This window comes from Amborella trichopoda, chromosome 5 (assembly GCF_054954075.1).
Source record: "Amborella trichopoda isolate Santa Cruz 75 chromosome 5, AtrichopodaSantaCruz75HAP2 v2.0, whole genome shotgun sequence".
NCBI lineage: Eukaryota > Viridiplantae > Streptophyta > Magnoliopsida > Amborellales > Amborellaceae > Amborella > Amborella trichopoda.
Window position 1 is genome coordinate 44,789,371 of NC_142340.1, and position 19,173 is coordinate 44,808,543.

The following is a 19,173-nucleotide window of genomic DNA, read 5'->3' on the forward strand; positions in this document are numbered from 1 at the left end:
TTTGTGAAATGACCATTTTGACCTTGACAATCATGAATCTTAAAAAAGTGGATTTCTAAGCCCCAAACTAGTCTATCTTATAACATGTTATTCGGGGCTGTCTGATTCTAGCTGAAGGGGATATCATATGTTGTGTCTATATAGACAAATATAAGACCTCTTGAGAAAGATTTTGCCAAGGGGAGCAAGCACACATTCTGATATCATCTTTCTTCTCTAGGATGCTGAATTTTCTAGACAAGAATATAGAGAACAACTTAAAAAGGGAAAGAACCCATATCCTCTTGACTAATTTTGAAGATAAAATATTCCATGAAAAATCATGGGGATCTAGCCAAAGACGTTCTTGTCTTTTCTTTTGCTCGATCTCTTTGTAGAGCTACTGTCAAAATATTATATGTTTTTGTTTTTAGATCTATAATTGTCAATCATGGTTTTGTTTCTTTGGACCCCTTTTAAACAAGCCGGGATGTTGCCTAAAGGTAGTTCTGTTTGAATGACTCGTATAATGTGATACATGGGGTCCACAAAATCTCATGACTTCAATGGGTCGGATGGAGATGGAGGGAGTGGGTCTCACTGTACAACCAATGTCTGCATTGTATTCTCATTTGTTGGAAGGTTAATCGTCATGGAACCTACTATATTTTCCTTCATACCAACCGTTTGTTGCATGTATCATAGTCAGTCTGCATCTCTTAATCTTTTTGGGTAAATACATCTCTTTATACACGAACGAACTCAGAATGCTCTGAGGGAGGGGGACTGGTTCCACAAAGGGGAAAAGTATTCAAGGAAATTTACAAAAGGGCTTATTTTGTAGTCCTACGTATTTTATAAAATTTATTTCACACTCGAGTCCTAAGTTTTAGAGTGCGTATTGCATTTTAATTTTATTGTCTTTTTTATACATCAAATGAGCTCAAATTTAGAAAGTTGATATTTCTCTCACATTTATAAAAATATCAAAGAAATTTTAAAATAACAAAAATATCTTAAAATTTTGAAATTTTCATGGGCATTTTGGTTATTTTTATTTAATGTAATGATATTCTGCGATAGCCATCTCGTCGATAAGTTTCAAAAATCGCGGCTTCCATTGTACCATTGAACCTATGGCTTTTCCCTATTTAAATATGGGTGTGGTTAAACAATATAATTAACGTGCACACTCAAATTTTACCATGATATCTAATTTTGGTATAAAAAATTCTTAGGATTATTTGAAAGTCTATTTTCATATCTAATTATAAAATTTAAAACTCTAAAAATAGTTAAAATCAAATAAATATGTAAACACATGAAAGTCTTGAAAATAAACAGTCTAGATAATGTATTGTAAGATGCAATATTTCTAAGACTCAAAATCTTTTTTTTTTTTTTATATTCATATATCTCGATATCAAGATGAACAATTAGAACGTTTTCAATACTAAAACAATTTTTTCCTAGGGTGCATATTTGATTCTACATTTTAAGATTGCAACTTTATATAAACCTTTTCCTTTAAATATATAAAATTTTTCTTTTAAATATATTTTAATGTTGTTTTCGAAGTCATTGAAAAGCGTGAATTCCAAAGTAGTATAGCCCTTAATAGACATGGAAAGTGCTACAGAACCTGAAGCCATTGTTTCCGATTATGTCAGAGAAACCATCTAAGCAGGAGTGTGGCATATCCCTCGTTTCGTTCTGATAACCTATTTTCATTATATCCAACAAAAGCAACTAGGTATGTTTAAGAAAGGTATATGATGAGATTATTTACTTTTGATACAAAAAAGTCACAGTTATTGTCAACCGTTGGATATGAAAACGGATCAATAGTGGTGTGTCACTAATTGAGCACAAAGTTCGAAATAAAATTTCTCAAAAGCTGTGATACATTATAATATGTTAGATTTGGCTGAAAAAAGTTTGTGACTCTTCCATATAAAAAATAAATAATAAATGATCTCATAGCATATAATCCCATATACTTGAGTACATGATGCTCAATGCTCCTTTAAGATAATATTGTCCAACCTACACATTGGATGGTGAAGATTGGTTATAAGTTCTAGTACATTTGTGAAGTGGAAGAGAGATACACAAATTAGATGTCAAATTGGATGGTTTGGGGTGAGTCACAAAATCCGGGAATATTTGTTTTGGAACTCTGTGTCTATTTAATGATACTCTTACAACCTTGTGACCTCCATGTACAAAAGATAAATAACCTATTTATAAACTCGCTTATTTTAATTGTGGAAGTGTTTTTTGAGATGTCAGTTATTTCATGCCTCAATGATATCAGATCCATCAGCTTACTAACGAACCTTTGCAAAATTATCGCAAGAAGATTGAGAGAAGGTCTCCCTTTAGTTGTCTTTGGGCTGTAATCAACATTTATTCAATGGAGATTGATTAGAAATAGTATACTTATTGCTCAAGTGTTCGTTCATTCCAAAAAATGTGAAAATAGGTAAGGCGTAATATGAATTAGAGCTGAAAAAGGCTTATAATAAAGTGGATTAGTGGCGATTATGAAAGTTAGAGCCTTTCAGCAAATGTGAAAATAGGTAATTCTAGTGCTTGTTTTTTTATTTTGATCAATGGAAGAAGGGATTCTTCCAAGCATCAAAGGGAGTTAGGCAAGGGGATCCATGATCACCATTAGAAGGTGGAGGCACGAGGCTTCTTTTGCTGTTTAAACTTTCAAGAGGACCAATTATCTCATGTTTGCAATATTTGCAATATGGTACTTTCATATTTTGTAACATAGAGATGAATCATATGGAAAACTTAAGGATATTTTTGAGGTGCATTGAACTTCCCGTAGGTATCAAAGTACATGTGGAAAAGACTATGTTGGTGGGAGTGGGATGTCATGACGTAGTGCTGTCAACTATTGTAATTTTTTTTAGGTGGAGCGAAAAAGTTCCATTTAAGTACTTGATTACTCTTAATTGAGTAATGATTTTATGAGACCCTTCCACATCCATGTTTGTAAGACTCTAAAGAATTACCATTAAATTTGATACAGATCTCTAAAAAAATTATCACATGAGTGTGAGACTTGACTCTTCTAAATATCTGTGCCAAATTTAATGGTTATCCTTTGAGGTCCTACACACATGGATGTGGGAGCGTCTCACAAGGTCATTTCCCTTCTTAATTTATGAGTGTAAAATGCTAATATCAATTTGGGATCCCACTATTTAAATATTTCACTTTAAAATTGACTCGAGGAAGGCCAAACATTTGTCCTTGGGAGGAAAGATTACCCTGAATACGTCCATTCTATCTAATCTATTAGCTTAAGTCCAATCTATCTAACCTATTATGATGTCTTTTATTTGTGGATCCGGTTTCTATGCGGCCAAACCTGCATATGTAGAAATGCGGGCTTCTTAATAAATATATTTTGAGATGGATTTTAAGACTTAATTTTTAAAGACATGTAATCTCTAACATGGAGATTAAAAATATAAAAAAATAAAAATGAATTAAAAATATTAATTCTAGTAAGAAAACATTGGACCATCAGTTTCCATTGTTTTTAGATGGAACATAAGCTTGCATCCATCTTTAAGATGTACGCTTTACACTTTTTGGACCGCATATGTAGAAATGCGGTCCAACCCACATGAAACAATATTCCTTTCTTTGTATATAAAATAATTTCCTAAGATTTTTAGAGAAATCGGTGAAAGTATCTCTTTGGAGTGGGCATGAGGAGAAGAAGGAATCTTTTTTATTTAATGTGGATATGGTTTGCACCCAAACAAGAGAAGGTGGTCAAAAGAAAAACTATGAATAAAGCTTTAATGATTAGATGGTCATCTCTTGGGTCTCTTAATTGTTACAGGCAATGGGAATGGTGTGTCATAGCCTAGAAAGAGATGATGATGCAGTTTGGAAGCTGGAATCAATCAGATGGGGAGTTTTTTATTAATTCTCTTTACCCATATTTGTATCATGATAAAGTTAAGACAAACTCCTCCAAATGTTACAAAAATGTGAAAATGACTTATCAACCACAAATGCAAGCCTTTTCAAGTATTATATGGAAGCACTTGACATTGGATTCTCTTTGATGGGTTCCAGTGATTGTGAATGTATACCTGTTAAGCAAGCTGGTGAAGAAACAATAGACCATCTATTCCTGTCTTTTGCTCATAGTATTTGGATGTGGGTTTTGGGTAGGGTGAGTATTCATTTAAGTCTGGGGATCTGTTTCTAATTGCTCTAATCATATGAATTTACAGTGATTGCCTAAAGTTGGGTATGATCGGTTTGGTTAGGTTAGGTTCGGGTCTGGGTCTAGGTCCGACATTATATTTATGGGTCCGAGTCTGGGTTTGGTGACTTCGGATCTGATGGGGTTTGGGTTCGGGTCGAGGTCTGACCGGATCCAGACCCAACCCGATATGTAGCCATCCCTACTAGTAGATGAGAGACCTAATGCTATCATTTAGTCTCGCAGGTCCACAGATCTTTTCCAAATAAGAATGCACCAGGGTGCAGTAAGTGAAGTTTCTTATAGTCCTCACCTTCCCATGTCGACAATGGACGGTTCTGATCTAGTAAGATTATTGTGGAAGACTTCATTGAGCTCATTGCACACGAACCTTGTGATATGAACTCACTTGGATAAAATCGTCTTTAAACAAGAAGAAATGAGCAAGTGAAGCCTTTTCCAAAAATGCCATGGGCCAGAGAAACTGCTCAATTGTTTTCTAGGGTTTTAGAAGCAGGGAGGGAGATGACTGGAAAATTTCCAGGGTTTTGGAAACAAAGAGAAGAAGAAAGCGGCTTTTCCATTTAGGGTTTTGGAATTAGTGAATAATAGCAAGAAAGGAGAGAGAAACCAAGGTTTTGACGTTGAGAGAGAAAAAGAAATTGGAAAGTTTTCAGTGTTTTAGAGGTTGAGAAGTAATCGGCTTTTCTCTTCATAGGGCTTTGGAATTAGGTGAAGGATAGGAAGAAGAGAGAGAAAATGAGGAAGAAGGTTGATGAACGGATAAGAACTCTCATAGAGAATGGCGTCAAGTCCAGGCATCGATCCATGTGTGTTATTGTTGGAGATAAATCTAGAGACCAGGTAACCCTTTTTTCTGTTTTGTTTCATTTTTCAGTTTATTTTTTGAATTATATTCAATTTAGTTTCGATTGTCATGCTTTTTGTGGCGCTAAATTCTGAATTTTAAGAATAGCTGGAAATGAAAATTTGAATTTTTAGTTAACTTTTTCTCTAATATTACCCATTGTTTGAATTTTTTTGTAGATTGTCAATCTTTATCATATTCTTGCAAAATCAGTAGTCAAGTCTCGCCCTAAAGTCCTCTGGTGCTATAAGAAAGAGCTGTTCCTTAGCAGGTATTGATTTTCTGTAATTTTCTATTCCAGTAAAATTTATTGTTTCTTTCTATTCTCTGTAATTCTTTAAAAATTCACGAGAAGAAGCCATCAAAATTATAATAAAAAAAGATGATTATGAAAAGTTTGGAATTTTAGACGTCATTCTGTACTTAGTTGCATTTGTGTTTGATAGTTTTGTTGTAACTTGTAAGCTGGTTGGACGAAGTGAATTCTTTAGAAACTATCATGCTGATAATAATATGTTTAATTTAGGTTTTGCTTCCTCCCCCCCCCCCCCCCCTGTTGTTTGGTTAATGTTTATGAGTTAACATGCATTTATCACTTTGTGTTCCTAGTGATTTAGCACATAGTTAATGCTCTAAAGTTTCGATTTTTATGCTATTTTGGTGTTTCATTTGTTAGAATTTTATGTTTTATTGATTCGTGTAATTGTTTGATGCAGCTGTGGGTTTCCAACTCTACATGACTAATGTCCTCCTTTTTTTTTTTTTTTTTTAAGTTTACTTGGGATATGATAATAAAGTTAAGGTTTCAGTATTTAAACCAATTCCTGACATTTGGAAATTGTTTTTTTAGTCATAAGAAAAAACGGATGAAACAATTGAAGAAGATGATGCAAAGGGGACTATTGGATCCAGAGAAAGATGACCCATTTTCCCTTTTTGTCACAAGTACCGAGATACGGTATTGCTACTACTCAGAGACTGAAAATATACTAGGGAACACCTTTGGGATGTGCATTCTCCAGGTATTTTGTCTTTGCTTTTTTATATTTTTCAATTTATTTGGCCTTTATTAACTGTTTTCCATTTAAGTCTCACTCTGAATTTTGATTTAATGGTTTTCAAACAGTTCTTTACTCACCCAAAAACAATATGACAGTTCTTTGATCTAACTTCATTTCTTTTTCTTTTGCAATGCATGGTTTGTTTAGGATTTTGAAGCATTGACTCCAAATCTCCTTGCGAGAACCATTGAAACAGTTGAAGGAGGTGGCTTGATTGTGTTATTGCTCAGTTCTCTTAAATCACTCAGCAGTCTCTACACCATGGTTATGGTTCGTACTAATGTGGTCTTACTGATTCCACACCATTTTAATTAGGGAATGGTGTTCATTGTTCTATTATTTTTCTTTTTTGCTAAGCTCACTGTTCTAGGATTGACTCTCTAAAGAAGTATTCGATAATGATCATTTAATTACATTTCCCAAAAAAAAAGAAGTGAGAGAGAGAGATATGATATATAATGATCATTATGATTTACAGGATGTTCATGAGAGATTTCGTACTGAATCTCATTCAGAAGCAACGGCACGCTTCAATGAGCGCTTCTTATTATCTCTTGCCTCATGCAAAGCATGTGTGGTTATGGATGATGAGTTGAATATTTTACCGGTCTCATCACACATAAGGTCAATAAATCCAGTGTCAGTAAAAGAGGTAAGTTATCTGTTTGTACTCAACTTATTAATATGTATTGTGATTCATAAAAAGCTGAACAGAAAAGCCTCTTGCATCTTCCGTCTGGGTGATTATCAATAAAAAGCCGAAGACTTCGGTTAGGACAATATATTGACTTTCAATCAATTGCATAGATTCTATTGTATGCTTGATCAACTTGATGCAGATCATTGGATCAGCTTTCACTACGTTCTTTCTTCTTCGTTTTAATGTTTAACGTAATAAAATGGTGCCTATAGAATGCAAGATTGAAATTTGCCTTTCAATATTTCATTATAGTGTTCTGCCATCATTGTTACCTTCTTTTGTCTTTTTCTGTATCGAAAAAGTGTGTGGTTGAAACCCAAAACTATGGAATCAGAGTAGAACACGATTATCAATTTTATGAATGTGCTTGAATTCTCTTTTCTCCAAAATACCTCCTATTGTGCCTCTTGGTACTCAGTTTTACCCCTTACGTGGGTTCTGAGATTCGTTGACATTGTCTGTTCTTTGTTCTTGAAGGGTTCTGAGGGTCTCTCAGAAGGAGATTTGGACCTGAAAAACCTTAAGGAGCAGCTTCATGATGATTTTCCTGTTGGTCCATTAGTTGGAAAGTGTCGTACTCTGGATCAGGTGCACAATATGTCTCTTCTTTGTTTATCATCACTACTTATAAAAAGCAAAGGTTACATAACCTAAACTTTAAGGTTTCCAGTTTTCGAGCTTGCTGCCGAGTGCTAAAAAATGTCACGCAGATGTTTGCACCCATGCACGTTTGCTTGTTGACTCCGTGACTGTGTTTATAAGACTATCTTATACGACTATCTTAAGAAATAACTCATGCAATTTCATGTTGAATAGGGAAAAGCTGTGATAACATTTCTTGACGCAATATTAGAGAAGACCCTTCGGAGCACGGTTGCTTTAACAGCTGCTCGTGGGCGTGGGAAATCTGCTGCTTTGGGTCTTGCAATTGCAGGAGCAATTGCTGCTGGGTTGGATACTTAATCCATATGTTTTGTAAAAGCTGTATAATATTTAAATGTTTTATGTGATCTTCTGAATGTTTCGTTTTTTTTATTGTGCCAGGTATTCTAATATCTTTGTGACTGCACCAAGTCCAGAGAACTTGAAGACTCTTTTTCAATTTGTGTGCAATGGTTTTGATGCATTAGACTACAAGGTTTGTTTTAATTTATATCAGTTGTACACTTCGTGTTTCGAACTTTGTCTATGGTTTTATATATTTTTGCGACTCATTTTGCGCCTTAATGTATTGGTTGCATGTGTATGCTTTCTGGCTTTCTTAGTTGTTTGGATGACTGTGAACTCGGACTTGGTTTCTTTCTGAAAATATAGGAGAAGTTTGAGTTGTTCTTCAACATAGTTGGCAAAAGTCTGTGGTTTAAAATTTTACTCTCCTCTTTTCTTAATAATAAACATTTGTGTATTTCTCATTTTGGTGTCTGTTATTTCCAGGAACATTTACATTATGACTTGGTTCAAAGTACAAACCCTGACTTCAAGAAAGCAATTGTGCGAGTAAACATTTACAAGCAACATAGACAAACAATTCAGGTGTGGGATTAGTTTTTTTTGTTGTTTTTTTCTTTTAATGTTTTTAATTGCTATTGATTGGTATTATACCATACGAAAAGTCGATGAGATTCACGATTATTAGAAGGATAAAAATGTGACTATATCTGAAATTTCATGGCTTCACAGTATATTCAGCCACAAGATCATGAAAAGCTTTCTCAAGTGGAGCTTTTGGTTATTGATGAAGCTGCAGCCATCCCATTACCGGTTGTGAAGTCGTTACTTGGTCCTTATCTGGTTTTTCTTTCTTCTACTGTAAATGGGTATGTAGTTGCTTCTTTATTAGCTTTGTCATTTATTAGCTGTGTCTCAAAAAAATGCCGATCCGTATTGGAATCACCTAATCGGATAGGAAATTAGAGCATCTAGTTGGTTACCCCAATATATAGGGAACCGGCCAGTTCAACGGTTCTGCAGTTTCAATATATATTTTATTTAATGCTATTTTAAATTTTTTATTTTTGTAGTTTTTTGTTATTTACTTTGCCGCCACTACACGACGTGGCAAAAGTGTTGTGTGCCTCTTTCTCATGCGAGACTCCACCTTTTAAAGGGTTTGGGGTCCCCCTTTTGTTACCACATCCCTGATATGGGATTAGTATGTTCCATCTCTCTTTTTTTGTTTATTTCCATCTCTCTCTTTGGTTTTCTTTGTGCATGGCAGCAATGAATGAAAATTATTGGGCTTTTCTTGGTTCCCAACACCAACCCCCCAATTTTCTCCAAGAGTAATTTGTGTTTCTTTCTTTAACCATCCACACATGCAGTATCTTCTAATTATTGAGGCATTCTCTCAATATATTCTCATCCCAATATCTCTTCAAATGAATACTTATATTGTTACCCAGATATATATAATATCTCATCAATGTTATCATTATGAGAATATATACTCAAATTAACTTGAGTTTTCTCAGCATCTCATAAAAAAGAGAAAAAAATTAAGGTTTCTCTCGCTATCCAAAATCTCTTTAACGTGCCGCACGTTTGGGACTTCCCTTTTTGGTCTTTTTTGTCTCATAAGAATTCTTTGGTATACCCACTCAGTAACCCAAAAACTAAGCCGTAGAAAAACCCAAAGGAACTGAAAATAAAAATAACTACAAAATATGAAGATTGAGGACTACGTGAACCCTAGATAGTGGATGCCATGAAGAAAGAATATTAAACACCCATGATTTATCTTTCTTTTTTCTTTTTTTTTAATTTTAAAATATTCCAAGGAAAATTAAATCCAACACCCTCTCTTTGGTATGAATTGTTTTTAAACTAACCCATTATGGACAAATAAAAAGGGAGGCTTCAAAAAATTTTCTATGAGCACTCTATTGTTTAAAAAATAAAAAAGGTCTTCTATGAAACCCTATGAGCACTCTATTAAGTATATTTAATAAAATACATTTGTAATTGAAAAAAATTTCGAACCCCTTCTTTTGCGGTGGCTTAAATATTTTAATTATGAAAATGTATAATTAAAATTCAAATATTAAGAAAGTGTCTCATTCCTTGATTTACTTGAAAATAGAATAACAATAAAATTGAAAAATGGCAGGGAGACCTTTTTTATAAATCACCATTGTTCCTTGGCAAGAAGCGCAGAGCGGTTTTAATTGCCAAATCCAATTGTTTAAAGAGGAAGTTATCTTCAATAGGGATTTGAGTTTGAAAACCTAAAATATTTAATGGTCAATAAGACATTCAAATTGGAAACGACGTATTTTTGCAAGATAATGAAAATTCATAATGCATTAGCTATTTTTTTCTTGGAAATCCAAAAAAATCATTTATAACAATTTTTGGTGACGCAGATTGGTTTTCCTGATGGATGATCTGGGTCACTGATCCATTTCTTTAAACATTGTTTATCTGCATTGCCTCAGTTTGAATCTCATTTCATAAATTCTCTTTGATTGGTATGGATCTTCACTTTTGATACTCTATTTTCTACCTGAAGTTATGAAGGTACTGGCCGTTCCCTTTCATTAAAGCTCTTCCAACAATTGCAAGAACAGAGCCAGTCAGCAGTGAACAATGAAAGTGGGTCTGTCTCTGGTATGTTCCTCTACTGTACTTTAGTGCCATTGTAGTGTTATCTTACAGCATCTTACTTTTCATGGATGCATGGTATATATGTGGAATTTTTATTTTATTTTTTTAAACTGTTAAACTGATTTTCATTGTTATCAAAATTAAGTGTCCATCCTAAAACATACTATCCACTTAACCAAAAGCCTAAAAAATTTGAGCACTACTTGACTAGACCTTCATTTCTGTGTCCTCATGAATGTGAGTGGGTCGCCCTTAACTTTGCAGTTTGCACCAATCCTGCCAGTGCCCCATGCAATAGCATTGAAGGAGTTCTATGAGTATTTTCTTCCCTTCTCGTTTCTAGCAGCCATAAGCCGATGCGCAGTGATCACATATCCGCCTCATTTGAACTGCCAGCACTCCAGGTTAGGTCATTAAGATTGCTTTGGTGGTCTTTAACTGGTGTAGAATTTCAGCAGGCCCATGGCTTCCCTATGGGCCTGTATCAAAGTTTAATTTCAGGCTACCTTCTTGGGTAGAAAACCATTCGTTGGATCATCAAACATCTTTTTTCGATTCTGTTCTGCTAATCTCCTTCCAGCTTGTTTCAAAATCCTTCACAGCATGTCCCAAAATTCTATTCTTGATCCAACCCATGATAAAATAGTGATCCTAATGTGCTCTTTCACATTTTCCACCTGATTGGTATATAGATGGTACCATATTTTTTAATATTCAGATCCTCTTTGTTGATCAGACAATTTCTAGTAGAGAGCTTCCTTCTTATCTATCTTTCTTCCCTATATGAGTATTATGGTGAAGGGAATGACTTGTTTCTGTTTTGGGGGTTCATTTGTCTTTTTTATCATTAGCTGCTTTACTATCTACAAATTGTCTTTATAGGTTAATTTTGAAGTGAATCTCTTTCTTGTAAGTAATTAAACTTATTGCACATCAAGAGAGAACAAATAAATAAGCAATATGCAAAGACAGTCAACAGGAAGTCACATTTTGAGCTGTATATCAACTAGTGTTCTAAAAAATGCCGATCCGGATCAGGTATCGGTGGGAACCTCGCTGGTTCCCTCTCTGAATTGGGAATCGGGCTGCTTCCCACAGTATCATCTAGCTTCTCAACAAAATCATCTCGTTCCCTCAGGAAACCAGACGAATCTGTGGAAACTAGGCAACCTGGATCGCCCAGCTCCCCTGGTTCCTGCAATTTATATTATTTGTTATTTTTCTCTCTCGTTTTGTTTTTTTTAATTGACCAATTTGCACCAAGGAGAATCGGTTGGGTACCTACTTGGACTGTTTTCCCTGATGTGGCCAGTTCACCTGGCAAATTTGAGTTCTAAAGTACTCATACTAATGACAACACTCCCACCTACCTATGAGAAAAATGAAAACACTTCTGAAAGCTTACTTATTTGAAAAAAGAAGAAATCTGAATATTAAGGCAATAGGTAAAACTTGACATATGTGCATATCATCCTTGCTGCTGCAAATGTCATCATGACTTCTAATAATAATTTAGAAAACGGCAAGTCATGACTTGTTGCAATCAGGGACTAATCTCAAGCACAAACATAATCTACACGATTCTAGAAACTACCAAATTAAGAGCCATAGGAATCTCTTTCTTTTATGAACATTTTTGTACTTCACAATGTGTATCTCTGCTAACTCTTCTATGCGTTATATTATTCTATCTCCATGTTTTCTCTCTCTTCCTTCATGCCTCTCTATCTTCAAATTGTTATTATTATTTTTTGTTTTTCCTGTAAGCATTCTTGCTCAGCAAAGTTTGTGTTCCTCATGTTTTAATTGTCTTCTCAAACGGTCTCCCTGTATATTCTAGGTAGAGCTTTCAGGAAGATAGAATTGAGCGAGTCAATCAGGTATTCTTCTGGGGATCCAATAGAGGCTTGGCTCCATGGTTTGCTTTGCTTGGACGCAACAAATTTCATCCCCAATATCACTGGCAGGTTAGCATATTGTACCTGATGATTGGAAGTCTAAACTGATAGTATCTGCTTTACTTGTACTCTCTCCCTCTCTTCCTCTCTCTCTCTCTCTCTCTCTCTCTCTCTCTCTCTCTCTCTCTCTCTCTCTCTCTCCCCATCTATCTGGTTTCTTTTCTGTCTGTCTTCTGACTTTTCTTCTGTTAGATTACCACACCCGAATGAGTGCGAGTTGTATTATGTCAACCGGGACACACTGTTTTCTTATCACAAAGATAGTGAGACATTTTTGCAGGTAAATTGAAAATATTGATGTAGAATTTATACGATGAGATTATATATGAGATGATTTTGTGAACTGGTAGACTCCAGAAAAATAATTGTCCATCACGTCATCATCGTCTCTAGAAGGAATGGATGGTTATGGAGAGCATGTTGAGTCCACCTGAGCACTGCATGATCCTCATGGTGACACACAACATTGTCTACATTTCTGTGGATGGTGGTGACCATTTGTGCTGTGGTTTTTCTATAGTTCATTGGATTATAGAATACTTCCTTTTATAAAATTTGGATGCTTTCCCTATATGGTATTTTGATGATACATTAGTTATTCCTTTCAGAGGATGATGGCTCTTTATGTGGCTTCCCACTACAAGAATTCTCCAAATGACTTACAACTAATGGCTGACGCTCCAGCACATCACCTTTTTGTGTTGCTTGGTAATTGTGATTGTTTTTTTTTTCTTTTCCTTTTTTTTCCCGGCATTGGGGACGGGGGGGGGGGGGGGGGAAGCTTTTATTGGTTGACATATTTTCTTCACTTTGCGATAATTGGCTAATTGGCTGAAGTACAGGTCCTGTTGATGAATCCAAAAATGTCTTGCCTGATATCTTGTGTGTCATTCAGGTTGGGATCTTTGCAGCAGGTTTGCTTTAGATTTTCTTTTCTTTATCTTTCTATTTTGTTGTCTGTGATATATCTGTAACTTGGAAGTTATACTTGTAGCAAGTGTAGTCCACTAACGTATTCATTTTGCTACTTGCTTGCATTAATATGCTATTGCATGCTAATCAAAGTAAGTTCCACTAATGGCATTTTAAATTTATTAAGATTTAGTTGGATATTAATATTCAGAACTCCAATTGATGTCATGAACCTCTAAATTTGCCGCATTTTTTACTGGCTTCACAAAAGCTTGCATCTGCTATGTTCAAGTAGTACTACAGATCTGAAGGCCTTCTGATTTGATGATACTCTCTACTAAACTAAAATCGAAAAAAACGAAAAAAAGAAAAAGGAAATTTGTATTGAGGACATACATGTGGACTTGATCGGGTTCTCTTTGAGATGTTAACAAACTCCAGCTTATCACCTGGTCGGGGTGTCAAGCATAACCGTGATACTTTCTAGCTGGTCAGGTACCTAGTTCACAAGTCCATATCTGGGACACTTTCTTGGACATAGGTCTTCCTTGTCACTTTAGAATTTCACAAAGTATCAAGCAACTTCCATGGAAAGCCGGTTTTAGTTTTAAACCACTGAATATCACATTGACAGAGTTTCCCTCCCAGGGAAGGGCCGCACCTGAGATCTATACCCTGATCTGCATATGAAATGACTCTGATCCCATTATCGTTTTGAAATACTCCCTGAAGCTGTGCAATTTTATCTGTCAAATTTTATTGCTGTGCTCATCGGGTTCGCCATGGTAATGGGGAAGAGCAATAATGTGAAGAGAGGCTGAATAGCGTGAGGATTTGGATAGATGATTTAGCTTTATCTTATATCGAAAAAAAGAGACGATTTCTGCGATCAAAGATGGGTTCGAATGTGGCACCTAAATTTCCTGAGTCTTGTGCAGGTCCATGTGTATAGGGAAGCAGTCTATAATCTAGTTTAATATGAGACGGAATTTTAGACTAAGTTGCTTTGGTAAGATACTTGCTTTTGTTAACATTGACTATTCTTGTCGAGATTGTCTACATCATTCTTTCATTTGTATATCTCAAGAAAATAATTATGTGATAAATTCTCTGATGTGGAATATTCTTACTATGCCTCGAATATATTGATGGTGAACAACCATGTTCTGTACTCTTTTGGATTAGGCTGTTCCTTCATGATATGCATATAATAATATTATTATACTTTGTCTTTGCTTGAAGTCAATACATTTGTATTGTGTAATTCATTTCTCATTGTATGACACTGAATCCTTCAATCTACAGGTAAGCCTTGAAGGTCAGATTTCTCGAGCATCCGTGATGAAAAGTTTAAGCGAAGGCTACCAACCTTCCGGAGACCAAATACCATGGAAGGTCTCTGAACAGTTTCAAGATAAAGTTTTCCCAAGTCTTTCAGGTGCTAGAATTGTTCGCATTGCTGTGCATCCAAGTGTCTTAAGGGTATTTCTCTATATCTTACGGGCATGCATTATTTGTGGGTTCTCTTGAAAGTTATATCTGTCCTTTATCTCTAAATTCACAATTGTCTTATAAATTTTGAAGGCTGGATATGGATCAGCTGCAGTGGAGCTTCTAATAAGGTATGTCTCTTTAATCATGTGACAACTTTATGAACTGTGAAGTTGCCCAAATCCTCTGAAACTTCCTCCGCTCTCACTAAAATTGAATTCAATTGAATCTTCTAAGTTGAATACATCAAAGGGAATGATGATGTTGTTTCCGCTCTATGTGCATTGCAGGTACTATGAAGGACAGATGGCTGACATGGCTGAAATTGACTCTGAACAAGTTGAGGAGAAGACCCCTGTTAAAATCACAGAAGCTGCTGAAAAAGTAAGGCGCTTCATTGCTGGTTTTGTTTATATTTGACACATGGGCCCCTTCATAAAAGAAAAATAGAAAAAAGAAACATGGGCCATACTAGAGTTGTGGTTTCTTTCTCAGCTATGCTTTAAAATTTACTCCATTGAAACTGCTTTCCTATCTTTAGTTTGTTTCTCTCTCTAATATTGTTAATAAGTTCTATAATGCACCTCTAATATCTTGGTTTTTCAACAGGTTTCCTTGCTAGAAGAAAACATAAAACCCAGGGCCAATCTACCACCTCTACTAATGCGACTTGATGAACGTCGCTCTGAGAAACTTCATTATATCAGTGTCTCTTTTGGTCTCACTCAACAACTTCATAACTTCTGGAGTAAACACAAGTTTGTGCCCTTCTACATTGGCCAAATTCCAGTTATGATCTCCACCTCGATCATAGTTCTGTGCTGCTTTCGAATTACATACACACACGCACACAAAAACATCTCATCCATGATTTGGAAAAGGTTAGACTCCATTAACTGATCTTCATGATATTTATCAGAGTGCGATAACTGGTGAACATACATGCATGGTTTTGAGGCCTCTAAATAATGATGAGGTTGAATTGACTGGATCTGGGAAGGCTGGTTTCTTTGATCCATTCTATCAAGGTATGAGTGCTTGAATTGGAATCATGTGGGGATAGTTTTGGTGGTGCAGATACTGCTCTACCAATCTATTTGGTATTTTACTATTTTCATTTTTGAAAGGATGGATACCATTTCTGCATTGTCCAGATTTTCGGAGGAGGTTCACCCGGCTCTTGGGTTCTAGCTTCCGGACCCTCAACTCTGCACTTGCATTAAGGTTGGTCCTTCTAACTTGCTAAAAAACTTTCCTTTTCCAAAAGAAAAAGAAGTAGCTCGCTCTCTCTCTCTCTCTCTCTCTCACACACACACACACACACACACACACACACACACACCTCCCCCTGGATTTTAGATGTTTTTGTGGTATGACCTTATTATGATACCTTTTTTCTGCTTAATAAGCATTTTGGACCCAAAGATCAACTTCGGGGAGCAGGCGCCTTCAGAAGAACCTTCAATAAGTGGAATTTTGGGGATGAAGGCAATGTTGACCCCATATGACATGGAGCGACTAGATGCGTATGCTAACAATTTGGCAGATTATCATTTGGTAAGATATTGCTGCAGAAACACAAACTTGTACTATTTGCTGCAGTATTGTGTGATATGCGACTCTAAGAGCTTGTATTGAGAGGAATTTTTCATCATAAAGTGGCATTCCCTGTTCATTTCAGATTCTTGACCTTGTTCCGATCCTTGCTCGTTTGTATTCCGAGGAGCGAATACCAGTTTCATTGTCTTACAGCCAGGCAGCAGTGTTACTTTGCATGGGCTTGCAACATCAAGATATTTCATATCTCCAGGTGATTTTTCACGGATTACATCTTCTTCCAATGCTAAATGCACCAAGTTAGGTAGACTATACATTGGCTGATTTGGCTAATCAGGATCTCTTGGGCTAATTATGAATTAGGGGATCTAACTCACACTTGCATTATATGCAGCTATTATTATGAATTTGAAGCATACTGTATTTGATTTGTAGCTATTATTGTGGACGAATTGTTAGCACATTGACAAAAGTTTCTCTTGCCTTGGTTATAACCATCAAATTTTTTTGTGGCTTCTTTGAATTGCAGGGTCAGCTGAAGCAGCTTGGAAAGCAGCAAATTCTGTCATTGTTCAATAAAGTCATTAAGAAGATTCACAAGTATTTACATAATGCTGCAGCCAAAGAGATTGAGTCTACTCTACCTCGTCTTAAAGAGGTAATCATGATAACCTTTCGAATGAAATCTTTATATTATGTACACATTTTCACAGAAAATATATGAGAAGCCCAAAAGATTGTAATCTTTGAGCTTGAGACTTCATTTCTATTCTGTTCCTTTTCTTCATGTTTTACTTCTATCATTCCTCAAAGAATACAGGACCTAACATGCCCAACATTATTTCTCGCAAGGTTGTGATGACCCCTCACAGCAAATCCTTGGACGAAGATATCGATGAAGCAGCCCGAGAAGTCATCGTGAGTATTTTTTTTCTCCATATTTGATTTCATGATCCCATCTGTTTTCTTTATTTTCTTTTAAGTATTTTTTAATATATGAACAAAAGCAGACATTTCTTTATTGCCTGAATTTATATGTGATGTTGGGCTACAACCATGTGGGTTGCAGGAGAAAATGAAAGGTGAATCTGAACTAGGCGGCATGCTAAAACCCGAACTTCTGCAGCAGTATGCCATTGTGGATAGAGAGGCTGATTTTGAGGATGCTTTGTTAAAGGGGGAAAGGAAGATCTCCTCGAGTGGCCTTCTTAGCGTCAAGTCGAATCGAAAAAATGTGGATAAGAAATCGAAACTGAAAGAGAAAGAAAAGGGAGAGAATAGGGGGGTGTCGGCACACAGTTCCAGGCCGCATAAGAAGAGTAAGGCCTAAAGTGTTGCTAAGTTCATTTTTCATTTTTCATAATCATTTTTATGTTATTTTTTTTGTATTCTAGTTTGGTATTTCTTGTCATGTTGGGTGCTAGAAAAATGTGGGGCATTTAGGCGCATTTGTTGGGATTGGATTTTGGCCGTAGCAAAAGAGATTCCGGTCCCGCACTTTTTTTATGTAATTCAATGAGAGTTATCGTTTGTGTGCCCTATAGGAGCATACTATATACTTGGGTAAAAGAGCTACTTAGGGGTCCTGTTCAATCTATAATTTTGGAATCCATTTTAGAATCATTGGATGACTATTTTGAAAAAGTAACAGGGGGTTATAAGTTCTTACGTCGATTTAAATTGAACAGTTTCTCTTCAATCTAAAAACGATATTATTTTTAGATCTAAAGTCGTTCAAAATTGTTCCCCAAAAATAAAATGCGTTTTTTATTTTTGAAAATTCAAAGTAGTTATGTATATTACATAATTTATATCTGACCTATTTTTTGAAAACATATAGTGCATTTTAATTGTATTTTTTTTTATACATTAGATGAAGCTCAAATTGTCTTTATTTATTACCATCATGTATCTATAAAAATATTCTAAAGATAATTTGTAATAAATAAAATTAGCAAAATAGATAGGAATGCTTTAGGGGTAGTTTGGTTATTTATTAATTTTAAATTACTTTTTGAATAGTAGTTTGGTTCTTTATTATTTTTAAATTACTTTTTGAATATATTTTTTATGTGTTTCGGACTGTGTTTTTTAGTATGGTTATGAGATGCAGCTTTTCCGATGTTTTGATTGGGCTAAAGCCCTATAAAAAAGAAGTAAAGCTTCACCTCAAAATTCATTGAAAATTGCACTTCTAGTGTTTGAAAACCTTCAAATCAATCATTTCCATCTTGACCATTGTGGTTGTAAAAGAAAAATAGAATTTTAAGCCCAAAAAATAGTGAATATCAGTGTTTAAAAAAACGCCGAGTCGAACCGGGAATCGCCATGGACGGATCGAATCGGCGAAAAAAACGGGAATCGTCCGGTTCTAGAGAGAATCGGACGATTCTGTACAGTGACTCGTCGATTCTCTGTACGGAATCGGCGAGTCCGAACAGTGTAACCCATGATAGAATTTTTTGTAATCCATGATTGAATGTTTTGTAATACATGATCGAAAGGTTTGTTTTTTTTTTGTAATCCATGATCGAAATGTTTGATTTTTTTTTGTAATCCATGATCGAATTTTTTGTTTTTTGCTTTTTTTGTAACTCATGATAGAGTTTTTTGTAATCCATGATTGAATTTTTTGTAACCCATGATCGAATTGTTTTTTTCTTTTTTTGCAATCCACGATTGAATTTTTTGTTTTTTTTTTTTGTTTTTTTTTTTGTAATCCATGATTGAATTTTTTTTGTAATCCATGGTAGAATTTTTTGAAAATTTGTGATTTTTTTTTTTAATCCATGATCGAATTT

At 35.3% G+C, this 19,173-nt stretch overlaps 1 protein-coding gene across 2 annotated transcripts; it reads left to right on the forward strand.

Moving 5' to 3' along the window:
• The first annotated feature begins 4,735 nt into the window (after window positions 1-4,735).
• Window positions 4,736-17,926, forward strand: LOC18431995 (GNAT acetyltransferase (DUF699)). Of its 2 annotated transcripts, none has more exons than XR_016056428.1 (26): window positions 4,736-5,086; window positions 5,270-5,361; window positions 5,941-6,112; window positions 6,299-6,421; window positions 6,630-6,803; window positions 7,329-7,439; window positions 7,668-7,801; window positions 7,896-7,989; window positions 8,286-8,384; window positions 8,532-8,668; window positions 10,360-10,457; window positions 12,295-12,421; window positions 12,605-12,692; window positions 13,021-13,120; window positions 13,255-13,326; window positions 14,630-14,806; window positions 14,909-14,946; window positions 15,106-15,199; window positions 15,425-15,604; window positions 15,735-15,843; window positions 15,970-16,039; window positions 16,225-16,372; window positions 16,497-16,625; window positions 16,902-17,030; window positions 17,225-17,290; window positions 17,442-17,926. XR_016056428.1 is itself a non-coding variant. In XM_006842106.4 (26 exons), the coding sequence occupies exons 1-26, from the start codon at window positions 4,982-4,984 to the stop codon at window positions 17,700-17,702; spliced, it is 3,108 nt and encodes a 1,035-aa protein (XP_006842169.1). In that variant the 5' UTR covers window positions 4,736-4,981; the 3' UTR covers window positions 17,703-17,926. The 2 variants fall into 2 exon arrangements, 1 of the variants encoding a protein (XP_006842169.1); XM_006842106.4 differs by having other exon boundaries at window positions 13,255-13,307.
• Window positions 17,927-19,173: the final 1,247 nt, after the last annotated feature.